This window comes from Leptodactylus fuscus, chromosome 11 (assembly GCF_031893055.1).
Source record: "Leptodactylus fuscus isolate aLepFus1 chromosome 11, aLepFus1.hap2, whole genome shotgun sequence".
NCBI classification, from domain to species: Eukaryota; Metazoa; Chordata; class Amphibia; order Anura; family Leptodactylidae; genus Leptodactylus; species Leptodactylus fuscus.
This window is the reverse complement of record NC_134275.1, coordinates 6,670,629-6,697,806: the sequence shown is the minus strand read 5'-3', so window position 1 is coordinate 6,697,806 and position 27,178 is coordinate 6,670,629. Positions and strand designations below refer to the sequence as shown.

General features: G+C 45.8%; 1 protein-coding gene across 2 annotated transcripts in view; it reads right to left on the bottom strand.

Moving 5' to 3' along the window:
- IL13RA1 (interleukin 13 receptor subunit alpha 1) overlaps nt 1–27,178 on the bottom strand; it is a 35,414-nt gene that overhangs the window by 5,561 nt on the left and 2,675 nt on the right. The window contains exons 2-10 of one of the 2 annotated variants that reach the window (XM_075260819.1): nt 10,474–10,619; nt 8,921–9,074; nt 6,887–7,010; nt 6,261–6,296; nt 5,118–5,293; nt 3,897–4,054; nt 2,424–2,559; nt 2,122–2,215; nt 142–216 (exon numbers count right to left, since the gene is read on the bottom strand). In XM_075260819.1, the coding sequence (XP_075116920.1) occupies nt 142–216; nt 2,122–2,215; nt 2,424–2,559; nt 3,897–4,054; nt 5,118–5,293; nt 6,261–6,296; nt 6,887–7,010; nt 8,921–9,074; nt 10,474–10,619 (1,099 nt within the window). The remainder of the gene's footprint in view (nt 1–141; nt 217–2,121; nt 2,216–2,423; nt 2,560–3,896; nt 4,055–5,117; nt 5,294–6,260; nt 6,297–6,886; nt 7,011–8,920; nt 9,075–10,473; nt 10,620–27,178) is intronic. The other variant, XM_075260820.1, reaches the window with a different exon arrangement.

Genomic DNA, 27,178 nt, shown 5'->3' with positions numbered 1-27,178 from the left:
TAGTAATTGAAAGATTTGGGGGCATCTTTCGATTGTCCACCTCAGACAGCGGGGGGATTGGGGGTGCTAGCAGTACCATTACAATAAATCACAACATTACAATAAATACAATGCAGTAATATTTTGTGCAGTAATACTCACAGGAGACGTCTTCCCACATTTCCCGTCTCTTCCCTTTGGACCGCCATGACCACTTCTTCCAGCTGTGACTTGACTCTGTAAAGTTTGAAACACAGACATCTTTGACTCCTCACTTCTCCACACATCCAGACCATATATATATATATATATATATATATATATATATATATATATATATATATATATATATATGTATATATATATAAATATATATATATATATATATATATATATATATATATATATATGTATATATATCACAGCAGCCCCTGCAGACTATATTATGCCCCACAGTGGCACAATAGACTGTGGGGCATAATAGAGGTTGCAGGGGGGCCACTGTAGGGCATAATAGAGGTTACAGGGGCCACAGTGGACCTTTCAAGCTCTATTATGCCCCACAGTTGCACACCCATGAACTATTATTATACTCGGGGGTCTTTTCAGACCCTGAGTATAATAATCGGAGCCCCAGGGGAGGTGAGAGAACATAATAAATACTGTTACTCACCTCTCCGGGATCTGATGTTACTCCTAGGAGGCTTTGGGCCTATATGGTAATGTGTCAGACGTCACGTGGCCTGGGATATTACCATATAGGCCCAAAGCCTGTACTAGCAGTAACATATAGGCCTAAAGCCTGTGGTAGCAGTAACAGCCTGTTACCATACAGGCCCAAAGCTTGTGCTCGCAGTAACAGGTTATTACTACTACCACAGGCTTCAGGCCTATATGTTACTGCTAGAACAGGCTTCGGGCCTATATGGTAATATTCCAGACCACGTGACGTCTGGGCATTAACATATAGCCCCGAAGCCAGCTAGGAGTAACACCGGATCCCGGAGAGGTGAGTAACAGTGTTTATTATGTTCCCTCACCTCCCCTGGGGCCCCGATTATTATACTCGGGGGTCTGAAAAGACCCCTGAGTATAATATTAGCGGCAGTGGGATCGCGGCCTGGCCCGGGCCTATTCACTACCGCTCGCCGCGGCCTAAAGTACAAGGGGAAGAGGGGGCGGCAGTGAGCAGGTCCGGGTTGGTAAATAGGCCGCTGCCTGCTGGTAGATACTCCAGCAGGCAGCGGCCTATTATAAAAAAAAAAAAAAAGTTATTATACTTACCGACCGACCGCGCGCTGCTGCTGCTCCCGCTGCTGCCGCATCCTCTTCTGTCAGACGTCTGTGTATCAGCGTAGGCGGCGTGATGACGCCGCCTACGCTGATACGTAGATGGCTGAACAAGCGCAAGGAGATCGGTAGCTCTCCTTGCGCTGGTTCTTTGGATTAGGGGAGGGGCCCTAAGCGCCTCCCCTAATCCTCCTCTGACATGGGCAGGGGCCCGATTGAAATCATTTTAGCATAGGCAGGGGCCCGATCATCAATGGGGTGATTAGGGGCCCGATCGGGCCCCTGCCTATGCTAAAATGATTAGTAGTATAGTCCGGGCCCGGGGGCCCACCGGGGCATCCCCCGGTGCTCCGGCGGGCCAGTCCGACCCTGCTCGTCTTTACATGTAAATTTGCTCACACACACACATGCACTGTGCACAATGACATCTCCATGCAGAGACAGGATGATATACTTATACTTAGCACATTACTTCTTAGATTGGATCTTAAAGAGAACTTGTCACCTCCCTAAGATGTCGGCTTAGTGACGAACTGACCCCCAACATAACCTTTCAGGATCCTCTGTCCTCAGAGCTCGGTGGTGTCTTCTCTTATTATTAGAAGTTTATAACTAAATTGACAAGTGGGTGTTACCAGTTGTGGGTGTGTCCTATATACTCCGACACCTTCCAATCTGTGCTGACGGTGACACCCCCCTATTTGGCAAGAAGGAACGGTAACACCCAGTTGTCAACTTAGCCATAGATTTCTTGGTGAAATAACTCCAGAATTGACATTTCATGGGAATTCCAGGTCTGCACTACACGGGACACGTCAGGGGCGGTGACGCCGAACTAGAAGCTGGTTTTACCTTTTCAGGAAGATGAGCAGGACGACCAGGGCCACAACCACGACGGCCGGGATCAGGATCAGCAGCAGCAGAGGGGTTTTATTTTTGGCTTTGCCTATAAAATAGGAAGAAGTTTCATTCTGAGCACAAGACACGTCCGCCATGTCTTCCTTCTCGCTCAAGTTCCTACTCGGGGTGTTGGTGTTAAACTTGTTAATTGTATTTAAGGTGAACACACAGGGGCGACTTACTAGCGAGATGTAGGCGCCATGCTTATTCCTGTAATCTCTATATTATACACATACAGTTCCCTTGCACGCTACCTGGGATGATCCATTCTTCACTCCAGTCGCTCCAATATTTAGCATTAGCAACAGCCTTAGAGAACTGAGCCCGCACTTTGATCCTCAATGTGTGATCAGTATTAGGGATCGTTATAGTCATCTGAGTGTGTGACTCCTAAAAACAACAGATTTTAATAAATACAAGAGGAACAAAAGTTATACAAAACTATATGTCACTATGTAGTAAGGAGACGCGGCTGCGCAGTTACTGGATTGTTTGCTCTCCTGCCCATGGATGAAGTTTTAATCCCACAATATGCTTTGGATTAGAGTCAGTGGTTCGGGCGGCCTCTGCATCCCCCAAGGCATTTGGCTTTGGGATAGTCCTAAGGGCATTGCCCAGGGCACCATGGCGGAGCCGACTGCGCATGCGTAGAAGTTTGAAGAAGACGCGGACAGAGGCCGTTTCAGGCAAAGATGGAGGCAGCACTGGGGAGTTCTCTTGCAGCATTGGGAACGCCCCCAGTTCTGATTGAGCACTGAGGACCGCCCCCAGTGCTGCGAGGGAACTCATTTGCATACAGATGAAAACCGGGATTTCCACCAAACGGCGGCGCAGAGAAGACATCTAAAGGTAGGAGAAGAATAGCAACATATCTTCCTTTTTTTGAGATGTGCGCCATTCTGGTGCTATAGGTTGTATCGGGGCAGGAGAAGTCTCATTGGAGAGGCGCAGTTCTAAAGTTGTGTTCCCTACCCCAGTCAGTCGCCATCATGCGTGGGAATCTTTATGACTAAGCTCCTCCTACAGTTCACCGGAGTAATCCAGAGCTGACCGGCGTCCTGACACTGCACATCGTTTAGCCCCTTCCAGCTCGGTCCTACAGGCCCTGACACAAGTTCTGTCGCTTCTCCATGTTGTGGAATCAGACGCTTAGAACCTGACTGTAATTTCATCCATTGGTTTTAGAAATGTCTCCTATGAAAGCGGAAACCTCCCAAATGGGTTTTTTATTAAGAAAATAAATTGGCTTCAATGACGAAATATTCATCATGTATTCTTTGTGTCAGTCTGTAACCATAACTGAGAAGTTATTACTATCGGATCGGTGGCAGTCTGATGGCCAGCACCTGCACCGATCTGCCATTCACAGCAGCAGTAGCCGAGGCCAAACTGAACACACAGAATAGACCCACGAGATCCGTTCTGAGACCACGCCAGGTTTACCATCTATTCCCTTTGCCCCCATCCAGACACACTCATTACACATAGGACAGCTCATAGGCGGGAGCGCTTATGGTCAACCCCCCAAAGATCTGATATTGAAGACCAGCTGTATCCTAAGGAAAGGTCATCAAAATCTATAATCCCTTTAAGACATACAATTGGCATCGGTCCTGTATGTGACGAGTCAGACATTCAGTGACGGAATATCAGGTAGTAATGCATGCTGGGAAACCTATAGAAGATCTTATACTGTGAATGATATATAGTATTATTATTATTATTACCTTATTATCAGTAGGCTGCACCTTGAATGGATCCTCCAAATTATCAATGGTCACCTGAAATACCATATTGCGGTGATAGGGTGACACATCCCATTTGATATGTAGGGTATTATTTTCTCCTTTGGTCACATTCGTTATCACCGGACTTCTGGGCTTTGCTGTAATAAATAAAGTGAAAGTGAAGTGTGAATAGGGCACAAGAAGAAAAGCATTGCTGAAAGAAAGAATTAAGAAGCCTCGTCTGCCACAAGTCACACAGGGGGCGCCGCAAACACGTGAAGAAGCTGCTCTGTATAGGGATCACAATGTACATTTTTTTTCCCTATCCGTATGTCTTTGTAGAATGGGAGGAAATCCACGCAAACATGGGGAGAACATACAAACTCCTTGCTGATGTTGTTCCTGGCGGGATTCGAACCCAGGACTCCAGTGCTAACCACTGAGCCACCGTGTTGCCCCTCCTCTCGCTACATATTTTATCTACAAGATCTCTCTCTCTTGGAATTGCTTCCATCATTAAGTTGCGTAAAGTTTGATCTCCATAGATATCCCAATAAGGAATATATTTTCGCCTTGAGTGACTTTCAAGGTCACTTGGCGCTTTTGTTTGGGACTCATTTTCATTGGCAAATGTTCTACCTTTTATATGGAATCCCTCCAATCCATCTTGTCAACATTGTATTGTCTTTCCATCGCTTTTGGCCTGGACACCCGTTTCCTCTTTACTGCCTTTGTGTTGCATTTCCTGATATTTGAGGGATGATAATATCGCCTTCGCCGTTCTACAGATTCCTTGACATTCGGAGCCCCCATTCAGGTTTATGAGTTATGTGCAGACTTCCTCACCTACTGTCTGGTCTAAGCGACATTGCATACAATGGCCAGGTCCCCTTATACGTTACTTTTTTGTATTCTTAGTTGCATCCATCTTATCACAAGCTTTATCGCTCCTCCAAACTCCAGCGCAGAATCTCCAAAGTGTTTATCATTAAATTTGACATCAATTTCATCACCATTGGGGTCACACCTAGGACACTAATGTCCACAGTCCGGCCAGTCCAAGCTATAAACCTACCAAGTTGATAAGATCTCACGAGAAGGATGCCAATGGCACCATCAGTGGAAAAAATTCCTTCCCGACTCTGAAGACGGCAGTCGGACTTGGCCCCTGGATCAACATTTTATTACAAAATTTCTAGTTGTGGTTGGAATAACACTTACCGATGTCATTGACATTTGTATAGTACAAGAACGGCTTCACGCTGTAGGATGCGTCCGTCACTGCAAACATCAGTGTCTGACCCAGAGTGCTGTACGTGAACGTGCACCCTACATGCAATCCATCCGAAGGATAAGAATTCTGACATTCAGTTCCGGAGCGTAATATGTCGTGAAATCTAAAATACAAATAAACAATTTACAAATAAATAAACAATTTCCTATTATGGAACAGAAAATCAGAGATGACCATGCAGATGTGAATTGGCCAAGTACGTCTAATGCAGGGGTAGGGAACCTTTGGCTCTCCAGCTGCTGTGAAACTACAACTCCCAGCATGCTCCATTCACTTCCAGGGGAGTTCCCAGAACAGCAGAGCCAGTATGCATGCTGGGAGTTGTAGTTTTGCAACAGCTGGAGAGCCGTACGTTCCCTACCCCTGGTCTAATGTGAAAAGCCAACTGATTGCAATGAACACCGTGTAATACTTTATTTCTCCTGTAGAGGCGCTGCAGGGAAATTGAACACTTGCTGCCCGTTTCCTTCACAGATTACAAACAATTTATAAAGGGACAGCGCTACCGAAAAGGGAAGTTCCAAAGTGGACAAACCCATTAAATAATCTCTATGTAATTGTCTTTGTGTGTCCTGCCAAGGGAAATGTAAACGATTGTGATGACCATTCTGACTTGTGACTTCACGTACGAATTGTGTAATTCGCTGAAAATGGCCTCTTACACAGTAAGCTGGTGTAAGCGGCCATTTTCTTGTGGCCCGAGCATGCGGCGTCGGCTCTGCCCGAGGCCTAGGAGATTGAAACCCAGGACGGGAGAAGACGCAGGGAGAGGGCGTTCCTGAAGAAGATGGAGAGTTCTCTCGCAGCACTGGGGACGCCCCCAGTGCTGTTTTAGTGCTGAGACCCGCCCCCAGTGCTGCGAGATAACTCATTTGCATACCAAAGAAAACCTGGATTTCTACGGAACGGCAGCGCGGAGGAGACCTCTAAAGGTAGGAGAAGAATAGCCTTTCTCAAGGGAGGAAAAAAAGGGGTATCCAATGATAGGATGCCTTTAAATATTGAGTCTCTACATTTACATATAATAAAACGCCTTGGCACAAAATAATCTTATCACCTCATCTACTTACTTTGCAGAATCGGGGCAAAAGTCTCCTTTTTTTTCCCTACATTAAAAGAAATAAAATGGAGTCAATAAACGCAGTAGACATGTATCTTGGTCTTCAAGCTATTGGACTCTGTGAATCAGTATTACAGATCACAACCCTTCCTTCTCGGTGTACCGATCGTCACATCATGTTCCCACTTGTAAGAAATTTACTCCAGAATATAATAATTGGAGGCCTAGAGGGAAGGTGAATACAAATCACATACCATAATACTCACCTTTCCTGGCTCAGGCTGTCTTCGGCCATCTTCCGGACATCCCTGTTGTGGCCTGTGATTGGTCCTGGAGGGGCGCACTGATGTCATCAGGTTGCCGCCCCCCATGTGACTGTCGGGGCCTAATCATGAGACGGAGGAGCGGAGAGGACGCTGAGCCCAGGAGAGGCGAGTATAACTATTTATTAATTTACGTCTACGGACGGGACCCCAGGACAGGCACCATTAAAGGCAAGGGCAAGGAAGCAAGCTACTATTGAAAACAAATGTACACCGGCAATTTATAGTGCGCCCCCTAGGTACCCCAGCCTGACACTGCTAACTGCATACTATACTAGACATCTAGGAGATATAAATGGTTCCCGATACTCACCAATAAAGCAGTTTATACTGAATATTCTTGTGCGCAGCCTCTTCTCTGAGCTCCCAGGTGCAGTCTATGAACTCCAGATAGTACCAAGTACATTGGACATTTTTCACTGGCGATCTTTCATCACCTGTAATTCAGGGAAAGTAATTCTACATCCGTCTGACAAGTCATCTCTGATTGTGTCATTGCCGCCAGGTCTCCGCGCTGTCTGATTTATACTAAAATACTGAATCTCACCCTGGCTGCAACTTTTCAAGTTTTATCTAGGAGAAGGAGCAAGTTACGAGCAGTCATAAGCTGCGGTGCGATGTATGACGGTTATGTGATAGTCTATGGGGCACGTTACAGCTGCAAATCCCTTTCAGCATCGTAAATGTCCTAGGATAAGGCTCGTTGGGATTGTTATTGGCCTAATGAACAGGCTGTTTCTAGGTCAATATGCAATTTGCTGCTAAGGAAAGTCACCTGTTACCTCCATACACACGGCCGGGAGCCTGGTCAGTGTTCTAGTTGTGTTTCTAATGGCCAACCCTTTTATTTGCTTATTGGGATCCTATCATTAAAATCACATTTTTCCTCCCTTAAGAAAGGCTATCCTTCGCCTACCTTTAGATGTCTTCTCCGCGCCACCGTTCGGTATAAATCCCGGTTTTCGACAGTATGCAAATTAGTTCTCTCGCAGCACTGGGGGCGGTCCTCTGCGCTCAAACAGCACTGGGGGCGTCCCCAATGCTGCGAGAGAACTCTCCACCGACACCTCCATCTTAATTAGGAACGGCCTCTCTGCGCGTCTTCTTCCGGAGCTGAGTGTAAGCGGCCATTTTTCTTGTGGACATGAGTAGCCTGCTCTGCCCAAGACCCGAGGTCTAGAAGTTTGTCCCCAGTGCCGGAAGAAGACGCGCAGAGAGGCCGTTCCTGAAGAAGATGGAGGCGGCGCTAGAGAGTTCTCTTGTAGCATTGGGGACACCCCCAGTGCTGTTTGAGCACTGGGACCCGCCCCCAGTGCTGCGAGAGAACTCATTTGTATACAGACAAAAACCGGAATTTCTACCGAACGGCGCCGCGGAGAAGACATCTAAAGGTAGGAGAAGAATAGACTTTCTTAAGGCTATTCCTATGTGTGATGGAGGAAAAATGTGGTTTTAATGATAGGATCCCTTTATACACACACAGGTCAGTCTATGGGGCTGTTAGCATGGAGGCTATTCCTATCCATTTTGCAGCCTAGGCACAATAAGAAAACGTATAGCTCTGTGGAGTTGACAGATGGCACATGTATGTCATTCATTCAAGCAGGGAGAAAGAGTATAGTGTCTCCCACTGGCGTAAATAAAATCTTGTGGGCCCCGGTGTAATCTTATGTCCGGGGCCCCCTATCTCATCCCTACAGCGAATTCTTGATAGTGATGGTTACGGGTGCTAAGGAGTTAAATCCACCTTGGTGTGGTTCAGGTAATCTGGGGGTCTCCTTGGTTTATGAGTCAGATGGAAGCTGCAATCTCCATACTGATGCCAGTGCTTATGGGCCCCCCTAAGGCTCCTGGGCCCCAGTGTGACTGCACCCTCTGAACCCCCTGAAGTTACACCCCTGGTGTCTCCTGCACCCCTTCCTATGTCATTCTGCTGATTCCCCTGACCCTGCTTTGAGTTCCAACGTCATAGTAGAGTTTACACAAAGAAGGTTCCTGTTGCACATGCGTAGCACATAGCACTGGCTGGTGGGGCGTACTCCTCTGACGGTCAGTCTGACATTGTATGTCCTGCAGCCAATTGTCCTTTATATAGGGTAGGGTGGGTAGGGTTGAGACGATCTTCAGATTTCAGGATCGTTTTTAAAATCCGATTTCCGATCCTAAGGCAAGTCAATGGGATTTTTTTTTAACGATCAAAGATCGGATTTTAAAAATGATCCTATTCACTACACAGCGTGGAGTCCAGAAATTGAATGCTTTAATTTTTGGAGTCCATGCTGTGTAGTATTAAAAAATCCCCCGGCTACTTAGTCCCCCCGCTGAGATCTCTATTTTCGTACATTACCTGGTGTAAACTGCATGCGAGTCTCTTTGACCGATTCGCTTTTACTGTTGTTGTCGTTTCTGCAAACAGCCTGAATTGTTGTCGAAAAGTAATTGTTGAGATCAAGTTGTCCCCCAATAGGCAGAATCGTCCATGACCTTTTAGGGACCTCCATCTGTTACAGGAAAAGGACAAGGACTCCAGGTTAGATGGGACACAATGACAATAGGTTACATCCAGGCCTGGGCGATTACGGCCTAAATCAAAGTCATGATGAATTGAGGATTTGACCTGGATTATGATGAATGAACCTTTATTTCTCCCTAATGTGTACGATTATCCCCTGACCATTATTTCGGGACACGCCACTTTCTCCAGGCTACACCCCCTACTAATATGCCGAGCCACAGAGTTTTGGTTATTCACATTTCAGCAATCCCGATTGTTTAGTGTACGGTGAGTGACGTGTCCTCCTCCGGTGTGAGACAGGGTCCCCTGTATTCTGTGTTTCGGTACGATTCCGGGGATACCAAATGTATACGGTTTTATTTACATTTTAACCCCTTAACAAAAATCCAAAACTGTGCCAATTTTTTTTTTTTTTCTAAAAGTCGCCATATTCTGACAGCCGTAACTTTTTTATACGTCCGTGTACAGGGATGCATAGGGCGTTTTTTTTTTTGTGGGGTCGGGTGTACTTTTCAGTTCTACCATTTTGGGGAATTGCTTTTGCTTTGATGATTTTTTTAATAAAATTTTTATCAGATGCAAAACAGTGAAAAAACAGCAGTTTGGCACTTTTGACTATTTTTCCCGCTACGGTGTTTACCGTACAGGAAAAATATTTGTATAGATTTGTAGAGCGGGCGATTTCGGACACGGGGATACCTAACATGTAGGGGTGTCAAAGTATTTAACTACTTTTATATGTGTTCTAGGGAAAGGGGGTGGTTTGAATTTTTAATACTTTATAAAAAAATTTATGTTTTTTTTATTTTTTTTGCATTTATTAGTCCCCCTAGGGGTCTTGAACCCCAGGGGGTCTGATCACTGATGCAATGCATTACAATGCTAATGTAGTGCAATACATTGCAAAAAATCGTCATTTCTTTTGCAGGCTGCATAGACCAGCCTGCAAAAGAAAGTGAATGCAGACCGGCCGGGAGCCTTTACAAGGCTCATGGCTATCATGGTAACGTGACGTCGGCCCTGGAACTTGCTCTGGCGCTCACCAGTAAAATGGCAGCGCCCAGGCGCCGCTGGGAAAATGGCGTCTCGGTCAGCTTTGAGGGGTTAATGTCCATGATCGGTGTGGGTACCGACCGTGGACACTAGCGCATGGTGTGAAACAGCAGACACCAGGCGGCTATGGCGGCCGCCCAACTCCCGGGCGGCCACCATAGCTAACATAGTTTAACACCCAGCATCCGCCGTACTAGTATGAGGGATATCGGGAAGGGGTTACAGCCCCCACTCCTAGTACAATGCTGCTTAAAGCCTGATGACTCCGGATGCATTTTTGCATCAGTTTTAATGGCTAAGTGAGTAAAAAAAACTGCCATCTGTGAACGTACCGGTATTGGGGGTTTCGGACTGGAATCTTCGAATGTAATATTGATATTGTATTTTACTGAACAATTGGCAGCTACATTGTTCCATTTCAAGATCACGCAGAACATACTGGTCATTTCAGCAGTGATGTTGGTTGGAGAAGGCAGATCTGCATGGAAACAAAAGAACGGCATTACGTTATTACATTTGGTTGCACAGAACTTTCTGCAGCGAGTTCTACTTTTATGAAGTGGTGTAAGAAGTGCCCGGGTTATACAACTCCTTTCATGTGGTCGATCCCATGATGGTGAGACAATCACCACCTCATTATTGGGGAAGTGACAAGGGCCAAGCCACGGCTTATAGCTTGTGGGTCCCATTGTGCCTACGAGGTGCATTGCATATAGAAAAGGAGAACTTGATTCCCGGGGCTATTGCTGCCCCTGCTCCCCCTCCCCCCACAGCTGAGACCAGCGACCTTTGGCACCCCAGCTTCACACTCGTGCTCGGGTTTCTGTCCTTCGGGTCTATATGGGGGACCTGAAAGGCAAAAAGTGGTTACATGAGGAAGCCCGCTGATCCATAGACTTTAATGGGGTCCGCTGGGTTTCTCCCAAGTTTTCAACAATCTGAGAGCAAAGCCATTATTTCAGGCGGATTCTGCTGCAACTCCAACACTAGTCTTAGCAATACAGAAAACCAGACGTTATATACTGTAGGATGGAAGGACCTGCCGGGCAGCAGCGTATATAGGAGCCATGGTAGAGATTCAACATCCACTTTTATAAAGGAAACCACAAAGCAGATGTCAGCAGACGGTTCCTGTATCTTTTGTATGTTTGTGATTGAATCTGTCTATTTGTATCACCTACTGATACATTGTTACTAAAGATTCACATTTGTGCTCTTCTTCACGTTCTTAGTTATCTCAGTTATCTCCGCTACAACTTAGGGCCATGTTAGGCCTAAAAATATGAGCCAAAAATACGAGCCACTTACCTTATCCTGTTGGACCATACTTATAACAGACATAAACTTGGGACATGTTTTTATAACCTGACTCTGTTGTAAACTTCACAACTTTATCTCTGACCTGACTGGTGAGTTCCTTGGTCTTCATGATGCTGTTTGTTCACTATTGTTCTCTAACAATCCACTGAGGCCTTCACAGAACAGATATATATATATATATATATATATATATATATATATATATATATGTATATGTATATATATATATACACACACTGAGACTACATTACACACAGCCGGACTCTATTACCTCATTCAGTGACTTCTGAAGTCCATCTTGCGCACTGGATTTTATTGAGGGGTATCGGAGTACAGGGGGCTGAATACCAGAGGCGTAACTACCGCCGTAGCAGCAGAGACATTAGGGGCCCGGTGACAGCTGCTACCGCTGCTATCATTATACTCGGGGGTCTTTTCGGACCCCCGAGTATAATGATCGGTGGCCCGGGAGAGGTAAGAAACATAAAAAAACACTGTTACTTACCTCTCCACGATCCGGGCAGGCTTCGGCCTAGTCGTCTGACGTCTCATGACCCCGGCCTGTCTCCTGGGTCATGTGACGTCTGATGTCATTGAAGATGGACTACAGTGGAGGCCGACAGCATAGGAGCCAGGTGATAGGTGAGTAAACAGAGGGTTTTTTTAATGTTTTTCTCCCCCTGGGTCTCCGATAATTATACTCTGGGGTCTGAAAAGATATATAGAGTATAATAATTGTTTATGGGTGTCCACAGTGGGACATAATACTGTGTGCAGGGGTCACTATGGGACATAATACTGTGTGTAGGGGCCACTATGGGACATAATACTGTGTGCAGGGGACACTATGGGACATAATACTGTGTGTGCAGGGGCCACTATGGGGTATAATACTGTGTGCAGGGGCCACTATGGGACATAATACTGTGTGCAGGGGCCACTATGGGGTATAATACTGTGTGCAGGGGCCACTATGGGGTATAATACTGTGTGCAGGGGCCACTATGGGACATAATACTGTGTGCAGGGGCCACTATGGGGTATAATACTGTGTGCAGGGGCCACTATGGGGTATAATACTGTGTGCAGGGACCACTATGGGACATAATACTGTGTGCAGGGGCCACTATGGGGGATAATACTGTGTGCAGGGGCCACTATGGGGGATAATACTGTGTGCAGGGGCCACTATGGGGGATAATACTGTGTACTGGGGCCACTATGGGACATAATACTGTGTGCAGGGGCCACTATGGGGCATAATACTGTGTGCAGGGGCCACTATGGGACATAATACTGTGTGCAGGGGCCACTAGGGGATATAATACTGTGTGCAGGGGTCACTATGGGGTATAATACTGTGTGCAGGGGCCACTATGGGGGATAATACTGTGTGCAGGGGCCACTATGGGATATAATACTGTGTGCAGGGGCCACTATGGGACATAATACTGTGTGCAGGGGCCAATATGGGGGATAATACTGTGTGCAGGGGTCACTATGGGGGATAATACTGTGTGCAGGGGCCACTATGGGACATTATACTGTGTGCAGGGGCCACTATGGGGGATAATACTGTGTGCAGGGGCCACTATGGGGCATAATACTGTGTGCAGGGGCCACTATGGGGGATAATACTGTGTGCAGGGGCCACTATGGGGGATAATACTGTGTGCAGGGGCCACTATGGGGCATAATACTGTGTGCAGGGGCCACTATGGGGGATAATACTGTGTGCAGGGGCCACTAGGGGATATAATACTGTGTGCAGGGGCCACTATGGGGGATAATACTGTGTGCAGGAGCCACTATGTGGGATAATACTGTGTGCAGGGGCCACTATGGGACATTATACTGTGTGCAGGGGCCACTATGGGGGATAATACTGTGTGCAGGGGCCACTATGGGGCATAATACTGTGTGCAGGAGCCACTATGGGGGATAATACTGTGTGCAGGGGTCACTATGGGACATAATACTGTGTGCAGGGGCCACTATGGGGGATAATACTGTGTGCAGGAGCCACTATGGGGTATAATACTGTGTGCAGGGGCCACTATGGGGGATAATACTGTGTGCAGGGGCCACTATGGGGCATAATACTGTGTGCAGGGGCCACTATGGGGGATAATAGAGCGTGCAGGAATGCATAGGAGGGGGTCGGTCGAGGTCTTTGGCATCGTTTTTGGTCGGGGGGGGGGGGGGATGTCAAAAGTTCGCCATGGGGCCCTGCCATTCTTAGTTACGCCACTGCTGAATACATTATTGGAATAGTAAAGTCAACCCTCAATAATACAGGTAACTACCCATGAACACCAGAAAGGATGGGTTCTGGTTCTAATCACATGACCCTGGTTCGTCTGCAATAGGATCTGGGGCGCAGGGAAGGGAGTATATAATCCCCTTTAATTCTGTACTGCAAACTTTATTCATAAATAGAAGGGGTTTTGTTTTTCTACAAAACACATTGTTTTTGGCTGCTCTCCCTTCTCTCATATTTTTTATTTTAAGTGTGCCGAGACAAATTTAAAAAAATATTACACTTTTTGTATTGACCACTAGATGTCGGCAGAGCAAGGAAAGAATCCTCTCCCTTTGTCATTGGCCTGGCAGTTCTGCGCCCTGGCCGGCGGACACGATGGCAGCTTGTGTTACCCATGACGTGCACTCACTACAAAGGAATAATATAGAAGGGGGTTTCCAAGTGCACTCAGACAATATTCTTCCCCCCCCCCCCCTAACCACAATGATGCTGACCTTGTCACCTTACTACAAAACTTCACCTTATGAATCTTATTACAAATCTTTTCAATGTAGGGTTCTTGGTTCTGGGCACCTGGAGGGGTTAGTGACCCCGAACCCACCCAACCGTCTTCAAAGCAGAGGCAGGTGTCAGAAGACATTGGGTCAGGATTTGTCACATGACCGTGTCCATTGGGGATACTCAGTTGGAGCTTTTCCCCGGACGGGGCATTTGGCTTGTTGGTGTAGAGCGAAGCCCCGCCGGTTTATCTCGATGTAGACACTGCAAATGTTCAATAGGATTTCCATTGGTAATAGAGAAGATGTCTAGGCTAGATGTTGTGCAAATGCACAGAGTCTTTGCTGTAGCCCCATAGACATACGTCTGGTCTGGTGATTGCAGACACTACTTTGCACAAGCCCCCAGTTCCTGCACATGATGGATTTTGCCTGCACCGCTCTTAAGAAATGTAAAGGGTTTTCCAGGGATTATAATGAAGCATCCTTGGTTATATCACGTTTTACAGAAGAAACTGAACCCCATGGAGCGCTGTTTTCTCCAGAAAAATGTTGTATATATTATAACTCAATGGGGTCTGTTGTGTGAAGATCCTGAAAGTTCCCAAAATAGATGCAAACTCTTCCTAATTCTAGGCGTTCTCCTGAACTCCTAGGACCCCCCGTCCCCTTCCCAAGGACACACACACATTTGGTCACGGTCCAGCAAAAATTTCTTTCAGTACTAAAAAGTGCAGCGTTAGAAATAAGACCGTACATCGGATTCCTGGTATACACAGCGCTAAAAAACGGGGACAAAAGCAAACCGCCAATATTAGTGGCCGGGGTACAAGACGGCAGGGTGCAAGCTTCCTCTCGGATATTGGGCAATAGATCCTCAAGGTCTTCGGGGTGTGAATGTTACTCACGCTGCAGTTTCTTAAGGCTAAAAAAAGTGACAGCAGCTCTCTGGAGGGCAAGGTAAAGAGACAATTTGGGGAAGTGTAAATGTGACAGCTTGTTGCAAAACACGAATATAGACATTTTCCTATAATCATCATCATCCATATTTTGCAGCTGTAAGATCATAAACTGACACTTAGTTACGTCCTGCTTGGAAGAAATGTTCATGGACGTGTTCACACCTACCTGGAGTGGCGGTTTAATACATTTTAAAGGGATCCTATCATTAAAATTTTTTTTTTTTTTTTTTCTGCCTACCACGTAGGAAACGCCTTAAGAAAGTCTATTCTTCTGCTACCGTTAGATGTCTTCTTCGCCCCGCCGTTCCGTAGAAATCTAGGTTTTTGTCGGTATGCAAATGAGTTCTCTTGCAGCACTGGGGGCGGTCCTCAGTGCTCAAACAGCACGGGGGGCGTCCCTAATGCTGCGAGAGAACTCTCCAGCGCCGCCTCTATCTTCTTCAGGAACGCACCCTCTTTGTGTCTTCTTCCGGCGCTGGGGTCAAACTTTTACACATGCGCAGTTGGCTCTGCCCGAGGCCTAGAAGTTTGAATCCAGCGCTGGAAGAAGACACAGGGAGAGGCCATTCCTGAAGAAGATGGAGACGTCGCTGGAGAAATCTCTCGCAGCATTGGGGATGCCCCAAATGCTGTTTGAGTGCTGGGGCCCGCCCCCAGTGCTGCGAGAGAACTCATTTACATACTGAAGAAAACCTGAATTTATTCCGAACAGCGGCGCGGAGAAGACATCTAAAAGTAGGAGAAGAATAGCCTTTCTTAAAGAAGAATGTCGTTTTAGTTATAGGATCCCTTTAAGTACATGCAGTATTAACGCAACTTTGTTACAATATTTTAGAAATTTAGAGTTTTATTCTATAAAAGTCAGAAGATTATAAATTATATTTTATATTACTATAAAACCTACCAGACAGGCTACAATAAGAGGAGCGTCATAAAGTAGTCTCCAAAAACAACCCTAAGAACACACTTCAAAAAAAGAAAGTCACACCACAAAGTACAGAGCGCCCCCTGACAATGGCGTCACATGCAGCACTTTTTCGGTGTGTTTTCCATTTCCAGAGTTTCTCTTCTAAATGTTGTGACCAGATGTTGGCCTGAAGCCCGCGCTACAAACCATAGACGATTTATTATTCCATCTCATTCCAATTATTGAGTTGCAACTTTCTAAGAAGTCATAAAATTTTTGCACAAACACAGTCTGCCTGTATTGGCTATAGAATCCTTAGTGACACAAATATATGAAGTGGCACGAGTAAGGACTTGGCTTTTTTTTTTATTTTGCATGACAAGTTCTGAAGAAGTTTTATCAGTTACAAGTGAGATACTTTTTGGGTTTTCCCGCTTACCCTCATAAGAGCACAATAACATTATAGAGACATAGAAATAGATAAAAGCACCTGAGAACATTTGCGGAAGTTAAAGCTGCGCAGGATACAAGGTGTAACTCAAACAATGTTTTGCAACAAAAGAACAGAAGTGCAATGACAAAAATCAGATAAACATCAGCAGATGTGACATAGAAGCGGCTCACCGTACCGCACCCAGGAGACTGGAGTAATATATATGGGGATTGCTACACTTCAGCCCCGATGTGGAACGAATACGGGTGTCTAGGTTTATAGATTGTACAATTTCTGTGGTGTGGTGGCACGAGGGGCCACATGATGCTGGGGCCACGCGGGGGTGGGGGAAATACAGGAAGGGGGGCAGCGGGGGTGGGGGAAGCAGGACTGTTTACGGGAGTGAGCACGCTGGGGGGGGCTGCGGACGAAGTCAAAGCGGGACTGTTGACGGGAGTCAGCACGCCGGTGGATCGCGGGGGCAGGGAAGAAGTTGCGGGAAGTGCTAGTTAATATATAGTTATGTTCATGGGAAACCCCTTTAAAGCAGAGTGACTTGCTGACACCCCCATCAGGTAAGGGTGGATATAAAAAAATCAGGTACATTTTGGTAGGTCAGGGATCCATTAGGTGCTGCTTCCGATATAGGAGTCTGTCACTAGCATGAGGCTCCATCAGGGGTTAAGGGGTTACACAATCAGGACAAATATTTAGCCTCTATTTCACCAATGCAACCCCCGAAAATGTGGAGTCTCTGTGTGTGCCCCACCCTCAGGTAGACATGCGCCCTCCATGATGTAACCCTGGCACTTCCCTTTTATTAGACACAACAATACAGTGAAACGTCTTCTAAAGAATTTCTCGAGAAAATCAGTTTTCAGTTCCAACACACATTACGCACGCTGACCGTCTATTGTTACCCCGTTGATCACTTTCCTATACAATTTGGGTGGTTCTCCTGAAGAACATTCACCCTATGTGTATTAGTCGTCACTATTGATCCAGAAAAATACCGTATTATGTAAAGGGTGTATGTGGCGTACGAAAGAAAGACCGCTCTGGGTCATTCGCTTTACTAATGGGTGGTGAAAACTGGGATTTGGGCCAAGGGAGACACTCAATAAAGCAGAGTGCTTATGTATATGGAGGAGTAGGATGGATGGGATGTGAGGAGGAAGGAGGGGGGGACAGGGGCGCAGGTGGGGAGGAAGGGGTGGCAGGGGGCCTGGGGTTCCATGGGTGCAATGGTGTGGGAGGTGCCCGCTGCGCCCGCACAGCAAAGGGGGTAGGGGTTCGTGGCCACGTTACAGGTGGGTCACGCAGGGGGTGAGGGGGCCACAGACAAAGTCGCGTGTACTACTAGTTTCTTGTATTATGTTCTTCTGTTATTCCTCCTAGATCAATAGATTGACAACTGGGCGTTACCATTCTCCTTGTCAAAGGGGTGCGTTTGTACAGAATAACAAAGGAATGGTAAGAAAACATGTTTTAGGATTGTTAATTCATGGGGAACACAGGGGTTTACTAAGACCCACCGATCACTAAAACATCACATCTCAATTTAGTGTTAGATCTGATCTCGTGTTATCGCTCCTCACACACACGTACAGCAGAATATTACGTTTATTGTGTAACATATAAGAAGCACCTGCTATATCGTCTTATAAAGGCTCAATTTCCAGTTTAGGGTAATAGATCATCTTAATATTTTTGTCAGTTTTCGTTATTACATAAAATGCAGTTATCAGATTGAGAATCCAGATAAAGGATTCTTATAACGGCTGATACATTAGGCAACACATGGATACTTAGTAGAGACATTGGATACATATATTCTATAGAGAAGACTCCACATTCTACACATATGTGTCTAACAGTATATAGGACATATAACCCTATATATAGCAGCGCTCAGCCTCTCCCCCTAAATCTATAAAATCCACCTATATAGATGAGAGGACTCAGGAGTAGGAACCTCAGCACCTTGTAGAAGAGCTTTCATATACGGGATGATACTTCTAATATGTCTGCACAATAAAGCAGTCTGTATAAAACGGAAGGTGCCAAGAAGAAACTTAAACGGATCCTATCATTGGATACAGAGCCGAATGCGTATGCCCGGGCCACAAGAAAATGGCCGCTTACACAGTAAGATGGTGTAAGCGGCCATTTTCTTGTGGCCCGGGCATGCGCAGTCAGTTCTGCTCCAAGACCCGAGGCCTAGAAGACTGAAACCCAGGATGGAAGACGACACAAGGAGAGGCTGTTCCAGAAAAAGATGGAGGTGTCGCTGGAGAGTTCTTTGGGGACCGCCCCCCCAGTGCTGTGAGAGAACTCATTTGCATATAGACGAAAACTGGGATTTCTACCGAACGGCGGTGCGGAGAAGACGCCTAAAGGTAGGAGGAGTCCTACGTGTTACTCAGAAAAAAGGGGATGCAATGATAAGATTCCTTTAAACTAGACAACTTGACTTGCAGATCAGTTCGACCACTCGGACCCCCACTGCTCCGGAGAATAGGGGATTTTTGTCCCCCGTTCAGTAGTCAGGCAGGGGGCGCACCGCTCCATTCATTGTAAGAAGAGTGTCAGGGATCGCCGAGTGTTGTATTTCATGGCAAAACTCCTATAAAACTAGACCCGGCAAGAAGAAGATGTCCCAAATTTATCATGGCGGCTCCAGATATCTTAGACATGTTACGATTATCTTCCTTGGTGCAAAATATGACTCACTTTAAGACTCCTTTTAGACATGCTCCAAATGGTTTCCTAAACAGTCTAGTGAGGTGCATCCTAAATTCAGGACAAGCACGGGAGTAACTATAGGGGGTGTAGAGGCTGCAGTGGTTACTGGGCCCTGGAGCCTGAGGGGGCCCAATGGCCTCTCTACAACATCAGTAACCACTTACTATAGACAGCACATTCTATGTGGGTGCCCCATTATAGATTCTACATTGGGGAATGGGAGCTTCAATTCATATCTCTGGGCACGTGCACCAAATTATTTTTTTTTTGCACTTTTTCTCTGAATTTTTTCCGGTACATTATATAGAATAATAAATGATCCCATTACAAAGAACAATTTGTTCTGAAAACATTAGGCCCTCATACGGCTCTTCTAAGTGCAAAATATAAAAGTTATGGGGTGTGGAAGGCGAGGAGTCAAAAACGAAAATCAAAAAAACGCCTCCGGTTGAAAAACTGATCTCTATTCTGAAGTTGTTGGAAAACTGCTACAACCTTCCTGCCCGAACAGTGGCGAGTTGGGAAACACCATAATTCTGGGACAAGGTACAACATGCAGGATAATTTCACTTGGACATAGTTATTGTACCCTGCCTTTATACTGGCTACACAGGTAAGGTTAATGTAGATCAGGGGTAGGGAACGTACGGGTCTCCAGATGTTGCAAAACTACAACTCCCAGCATGCATACTGGCTCTGCTGTACTTGGATCTCGCATGGAAGTGACTGGAGCATGCTGGGAGTTGTAGTTTCACAGCAGCTGGAGGGCCGAAGGTTCCCAACCCCTGATGTATATGATCCCTGCACAATTCTGTAGCTATCTCTTAAGATCACAGCAAGACAAGAGGCCACCACTTGGGGCTGGAAGGAAAGAGACTAAGATATAAAGTATAAAACAGAGACTCGTAACGTCAACATCTCCAACAGGGCCTGGAATTGGCAGACACATCAGATAATGTTAGAATCGGGTTGGACTTTTTCCTGAAGAACAGTCTGTTTGCTAATAATAGGTCAGCGGGGAATCTTCTACATCAGGAAGGACTGGAGGATTTGCTGAAGCTGTAAGATCCCGGTGTCATTGTCCCTTCTTATTCAGCTACGGCCATTACATTTCCTACCAGGTCATCACTGAGCTTTGTGGCTCTTCTTTTTTTATTTCCATTTCACCGTGCCCCATATCCTGCAATTTTCACCTGGCAACTAGTGGACAAGCCTAATAACGGACTGACACTTGAGTCTTTTGTTTGGGTTTTCTTTGCAATACTCACCTCACTTTACGTCATGGACAAGACAGACAGATTGCAACCACTACAGATAATAGAGAATACCACAGCTTATCCCCTCCCCCAACCCCCGCACGTCTCATAGTCATCTATGAGTCATTACCAGACTATTGCTGTCTATGGCCATGAGACTGCTGTAAAGTATATCACTAAATGCTGTTAATAGTGCAGAAAATGGCGGCTTCCAGTGGAAAAAGTAGTACTGGGAACATATAGATACGTAAGCTATGGAGAAGTCGGCACTATGGGACCCTATGTGGCACTGTATGGTAACATATGAGGCCCTTTGACACTCGCCTTCCTTCTCCATGGTGTCTGGCGCTCTCTCAGGACCTCCTCGGTGACATCATGCACCAGAGGTCACCACTCAGGCCTGTGATTGGGCCACAGTGATCACATGGGGCACGCCAAGCATCATGGGTGCCCATTGGAGTCCCCTATGAGGAAGCACAAAAGAGGTGAGGGAAGGCGAGTACTTTCCAGAACGAGCAGCGATTTCAATGTCTGATTGATAAATTCTATGGAGTATCTTCCTATAAAACTATTTTCTCATCCTGTCCTAGGATCAGCCGCCTGCAGATTGGAAGTTATTCTCAACGTCACCGGGTTCCTTTAGTTGCAAGACGCTGCAAAACTTATCAGGAGGCAATATCCGGAAAAGGCCCTATATCCTCAAAAACAAGTTTCTCTGGTGATAAATGTCACGAGTCAGATAAAAAAGTGAAAGACAATCCTTTATGTAGCGGGACGTGACTTCTCTGGCAAAGCCAAGGTACTTACATGGACAGAAATGCAGAAATAAAGGGACCTGAACAATGTAACTTTGTATTGCGAATGTTTGAGGAAAAAAACAGATATTCCTCAACGCCAAAATTGCAACACCAAGAAGAAAAAGCCGAAGTTTTGCAAATCGGGGAAGTAGGCCGTGGTGTTAAGATTTGTAAATGATCACATTTGCAAGCACGTACTCTCAAACTGTGGCCTGTGGGAGGGGGCGCAAAAGCCAGATTGAAAGTAAAGCTTTGTAGTCTCCTGAAACCTCAACGAATCAAATCCAGTCTTCAGGTGAGATGGTGTGACACCTCCAGGTCGTGGACATTTTTTCTCAGATGCAATGATAGCCGGAGATTGGTCTGGAGACCATGTGGTTAATACCATGAAAAGGCCTTAACAAGGGAATGTGACCCTGGCCCTACTCCCAGGATTATGGTGTGGGGAGGGATGATGTACAATAGCCTGACCTCTGTAGTCTTGGTGCTTGGCGTTGATTTAGTACAGACATTTCTCCACAGTACTCCAGGGACACATGTTGCTCATGCAGAAGTCAGAGTCTGTGCCGCCTAAACTTGCCACAACAGCCTGCAGCCTCTCAAGACTTGTCAAGCACATCTGGGACATCATTGGTTGGCAATTGCAAAGGGATCTGCCAGGTGCCAGTCTAGATGATGTGAGTGCCCAGGTGTATTGTGTGCCCTAACATTCTGACATCCATTAATAACTTCGCTGGTGGCGTACCAAGGCGTGTAGGTGCCTGCACCCAAACTCATTACTGAATCATTGCATTTGTTATTTGGAGTTTTGAATATTTTGTTCCTGTTTTTATTTTATCAATAACATATCTCTCCATTCTTCAGCTCCAAGACGTTTACATCTTGGTGTTGCGATTTCAATGTTGCGGAGTGTATATACTGTATGCTATAGGAAATAATGCGTTCCATGACTGATACACCAGATCCAATGTTTAACCCCTTAAGAGAAAAGGCCGGTCTGGATTACTAAACTGTATCTTTGCAGGAACAATCTACGGGGCACGTTCTGTTTATCTAATTTTTCTATAGAACTATTCGCTTAAAAGGGATTTTCCTGTTTTATGCAAATAAAGTGCAGGGGTTGTCCAAGAGTAAAAATAACGCAACAGCAATTACAAAATAAAAATCACAGTTTTCATCGAATATTCCACCTCTCCAGCACCGAAACATCAGCGCTGAGGGCGGGTTCACACCTGCGCCCGGTCTCCGCTTTGCGGGTTTCAGTCTTCTGCCCGAGAAACTGGACAGGAGACGGAAACCCAGCGGTCAGTGACTGCGCATGATCGTCTTCTGGTCTCCGCAGTGAAACCAGTTTTATTTTTTAACTGGACACAAAGTCCTGCATGTCCGACTTTGTGTCCGGTTACATAAAAACGGTTTTGCCTCGGACAGGCAGAAGATGATCACGGGCGGACGCTTTGCAAACCCACTCAGTTTGAAAACTGACCGCCGGGTTTCTGTCTCCTGTTCAGTTTCTCGGGTAGAAGATGGAAACCCGCAAAACGGAGACCGGGCGAAGGTGTGAACCCGCCCTGAATTGTCCAGGGACATAACATGTAAATACGGAGTTTGAACAGTTTATAAAATTTACAGCAATCTCCTGGCCATGTATATAGGCTTTAGAATAGAGTTTGGGGAGGGGGACAAGCATTCGAGGAGGATGAAGTTAGGTGTGGATTAAACAGATTTTTTTTTTTTTATATACCAGGTGCTGGATTCAACTGCGGTATTCTCGAATAGGTTTCAATTCCTTGTTAATTTCCAATATTGTTTGTGGTCAGTGAATAAGGGCATTTTATGTACATATGGCGACATTGTACAACACGTTCCGAAACCCAAACCTCAGCTACAAGGTGACTATAGGCTCTGTGAGCGACACAGAAAGATTCATTGTAGTAAAGTTATCAGGTTGGATCAGACATAAAGGGAATGTAGCAGAGTGTTCCCCTTAAAGCCACCACCCTATACTGCATTGCGTTCCAGTGGCCGAAACCTACAGCAACAATTGACAATCTTGGGGTTTATAACCAGCAGCCTAGGTCACTTTGTACTGCAGGTTTTAGTATAAGGAAGAAAATGTTTGTTTTTGTACTGTGTTAGCCAGTGGGTATGAAATATAAAAAACTAAAATCTTGCGAGTCTTCAGTAGGTGATACCTTTTTTAATGGCTAACTCAGAATGATGACAGAATATAACGTTTCGAGGATCTTTGGCTCCTTCTTCAGATATATCTAAGAACAATTTCTGAAGGCTGTGTATTTATGTACAACAGGACACATAGGGATAGGATTTCAGGAGGGAGGGGGATGAGGAGAAGAGGCTTATTAGTATATACATGTAAACAATTCACAGTTCCCAGGTTCTTATCTTTATGACTGTCTTAGTTCAGTGATTTCTATAGCATGACATGAACCCATGTGAGACATTCATTCCATTCTCCAGACTGTTAAATAGGGTCATGCTCTTGTATTCATGAATCCGTCTCTGCTTCCTTGATTTAAAATTCTCTCTTAAAATCAAAATTTTCATGTCATTGGTGATATTATGATCTTATATGTTGGAGAGACCGGTCAGAAGCTCAGAATGAGAATGAACGCACATGGCCATACAATTAGAGAACAGAGAATGGACCTTCCCGTGCCAAAACATTTCTGCAATGAAGATCATCATATCACCAATGACATGAAAATTTTGATTTCAAGAGGGAATTTTAAATCAGGGAAACAGCGTTATATTCTGTCATCATTATGAGTTAGCTATTAAAAAGGTATCACCTACTGAAGACTCGCAAGTTTTTTGATTGGTTGGTAAACGCGGACAAGCAGCTATTATTTATCACACAACCAAGGGAAGGTAACGCCCACTGATAGAGATTAAGTCCAGAAAAGTCAAGGAAACGATACAGTTTCATCGGGATGTGGTAAATTATACAAATACCCCGGCATTGCCGGGAATACCAAGTCCAGCTGAGACAACACTGGTGTCTGGTCGCTGCTTTAGAGGTTAATGTGATGCAATAGGAATACAACAACATAGAATCTAGGAATGTGCTATAGAAGAGTTTGGGAATTTTGGGAGAAGACAGTACATGATACAGTAGATATAAATGTTATTAAAAAAAAAAACCTGGGAATACGATCCATGGCCTTGTTATTAGAGGAGAAGACGGCAGCTATATCCAGAGCAGAACAACATGTAATACAATGTATTTCTGCCAGCTGAAATGCTTATTGTGCAAAACAGGAGAATGGGACCTTACTCAGCGATACAAAGAGTTAATCATTGGAGGACTATAATAATGTGAGGAAATAAATCAGACAGTAAGGATGATAACATAAGACATTTCGGAAGTGAAACCCATCGATGTGCTTTATAGGGGTGGAAGCTCCAACACAAAGAGGTAGGGAAGTGGGATATGATAGTATGATATAAAGTACACTCGGTCTATTCCACTTTTGAAGGATGTTTTATGTCTGAACAGTATAATTTAATAGAATTATGAATCACACCCTAAGCTACTGTTTCGACATCACTGTTTTTAGCTGCACGATCTCACACCCTCCTCCATCTTCTAGTGTCCACCACTGTCCTCTTACATTGTGATTGCAACACCCTGCAGTGGATCTTGTGCCTGCGTAGACATCTGGCCTGATAGAACTATTGCTACCAAAAGGAATCGCCCAGACAGGAGACCTGAGTGTTATACAGACTCCTCAGCCATTTCTGTAATATGGTAGATTTGGCTCATTCTTCTGCAAAGGGGTTGGCATCAGTTTTTGTTTTTTTTTACTGATCCCCCTACCTGTCCTGCCCTTTGCATGTGTACCAATTTATTACCGACATCGCTTGCCTTGAATCATGCACTTATTTACAAAGTTTCTTGCATGCTAGCTTGGTGCGGAGCATGCTCTGAAACTAGGGGACGTCCAGGGCGCGGGCATTGAGATAGCCAACACCTACAAGTAACTGGGTGCGCTCCTCAATAATATGCTGGACTGGGCCAATCACCTGATGCGCTGGGCAGAAAGGCTCTACCTGCTCAAGAGACTGAGGGCCTTTGGAGTCCAGGGGCCACTTCTTAGGGTCTTTTTCAACTCTGTGGTAGCATCAGCCATCTTCTTCAGAGTGGCCTGCTAGGGGAGTAGATATCAACTAGGGATAGGAACAAAACCAAACTTGGCTATTGCCCAGGAACCCAGCCCTTGCAGGGGCCCCCTGTTGGTGGAACACTTTCCCTATTAATATATGGAAAGTATATGTCCAAAGCTGCAGCAATGGCTGACACCCAGGAGCCGATGCAGGAGCTGCAGGTCTGGCTCCACTCAGCGCTCTCAGGACGCTTTCTCTCCCCCCCCCCCTCCCTTTCTCTGGCTGTCCTCTACCCACCAATGAAAGGGCTGAGGAGTGCCCAGGAGGCGGGGCTTACCCCTGCCAAGCTCCTGCCGTCCTGCACACAAGACAAGGAGCAGAAGAAGCTCCAGGAAAGTGAAACTAAAAAAGAGAAACACAGGTACACAGGACATACTGGGGTTACTTATTAATATCAGGCATTTGGGAGGATTAATTTTCTTTTAGTAACTCCATGTGCCTCATATTAATAGCAATTAACTCCATCATGTCTCTCACATTAACCCCTGTGTGCCTCACCATAAGAGTTACTAATATGTGAGACATATGGGGGTAATAATAATGAAGATACTTTATTATTACCTCCATGTCTCTCACATATCAGTAACTCTAATGTGAGGTACACAAGGGTTAATGTGAGGGACATGATGGGGTTAACTGCTATTAATATGAGGCACATGGAGTTACTAAATTGTAATGCACATTACCAGACTTTTTATCCACAATTGTCCTGGTATAGCGGTCAGCGGGTGACATGACAGTATTTAGTCCTGTAGGGGCCACTGAGGGACATAATACTGTGTGCTGGGGCCACTATGGGGCATAATACTGTGTGCAGGGGCCACTATGGGGCATAATACTGTGTGCAGGTACCACTATGGGGCATAATACTGTGTGCAGGGGCCACTATGGGGCATAATACTGTGTGCAGGGGCCACTATGGGGCATAATACTGTGTGCAGGGGCCACTATGGGGCATAATACTGTGTGCTGGGACCACTATGGGGCATAATACTGTGTGCAGGGGCCACTATGGGGCATAATACTGTGTGCAGGGGCCACTATGGGGCATAATACTGTGTGCAGGGGCCACTATGGGGCATAATACTGTGTGCAGGGGCCACTATGGGACATAATACTGTGTACAGGGGCCACTATGGGACATAATACTGTGTGCAGGGGCCACTATGGGGCATAATACTGTGTGTAGGGGCCACTATGGGGCATAATACTGTGTGCAGGGGCCACTATGGGGCATAATACTGTGTGCAGGGGCCACTATGGGGCATAATACTGTGTGCAGGGGCCACTATGGGACATAATACTGTGTGGAGGGGCCACTATGGGACATAATACTGTGTGTAGGGGCCACTATGGGACATAATACTGTGTGCAGGGGCCACTATGGGGCATAATACTGTGTGCAGGGGCCACTATGGGGCATAATACTGTGTGCAGGGGCCACTATGGGGCATAATACTGTGTGCTGGGACCACTATGGGGCATAATACTGTGTGCAGGGGCCACTATGGGGCATAATACTGTGTGCAGGGGCCACTATGGGGCATAATACTGTGTGCAGGGGCCACTATGGGACATAATACTGTGTGGAGGGGCCACTATGGGACATAATACTGTGTGGAGGGGCCACTATGGGGCAAAATAAAGCACGCAGGAATTCGTAGGAGGG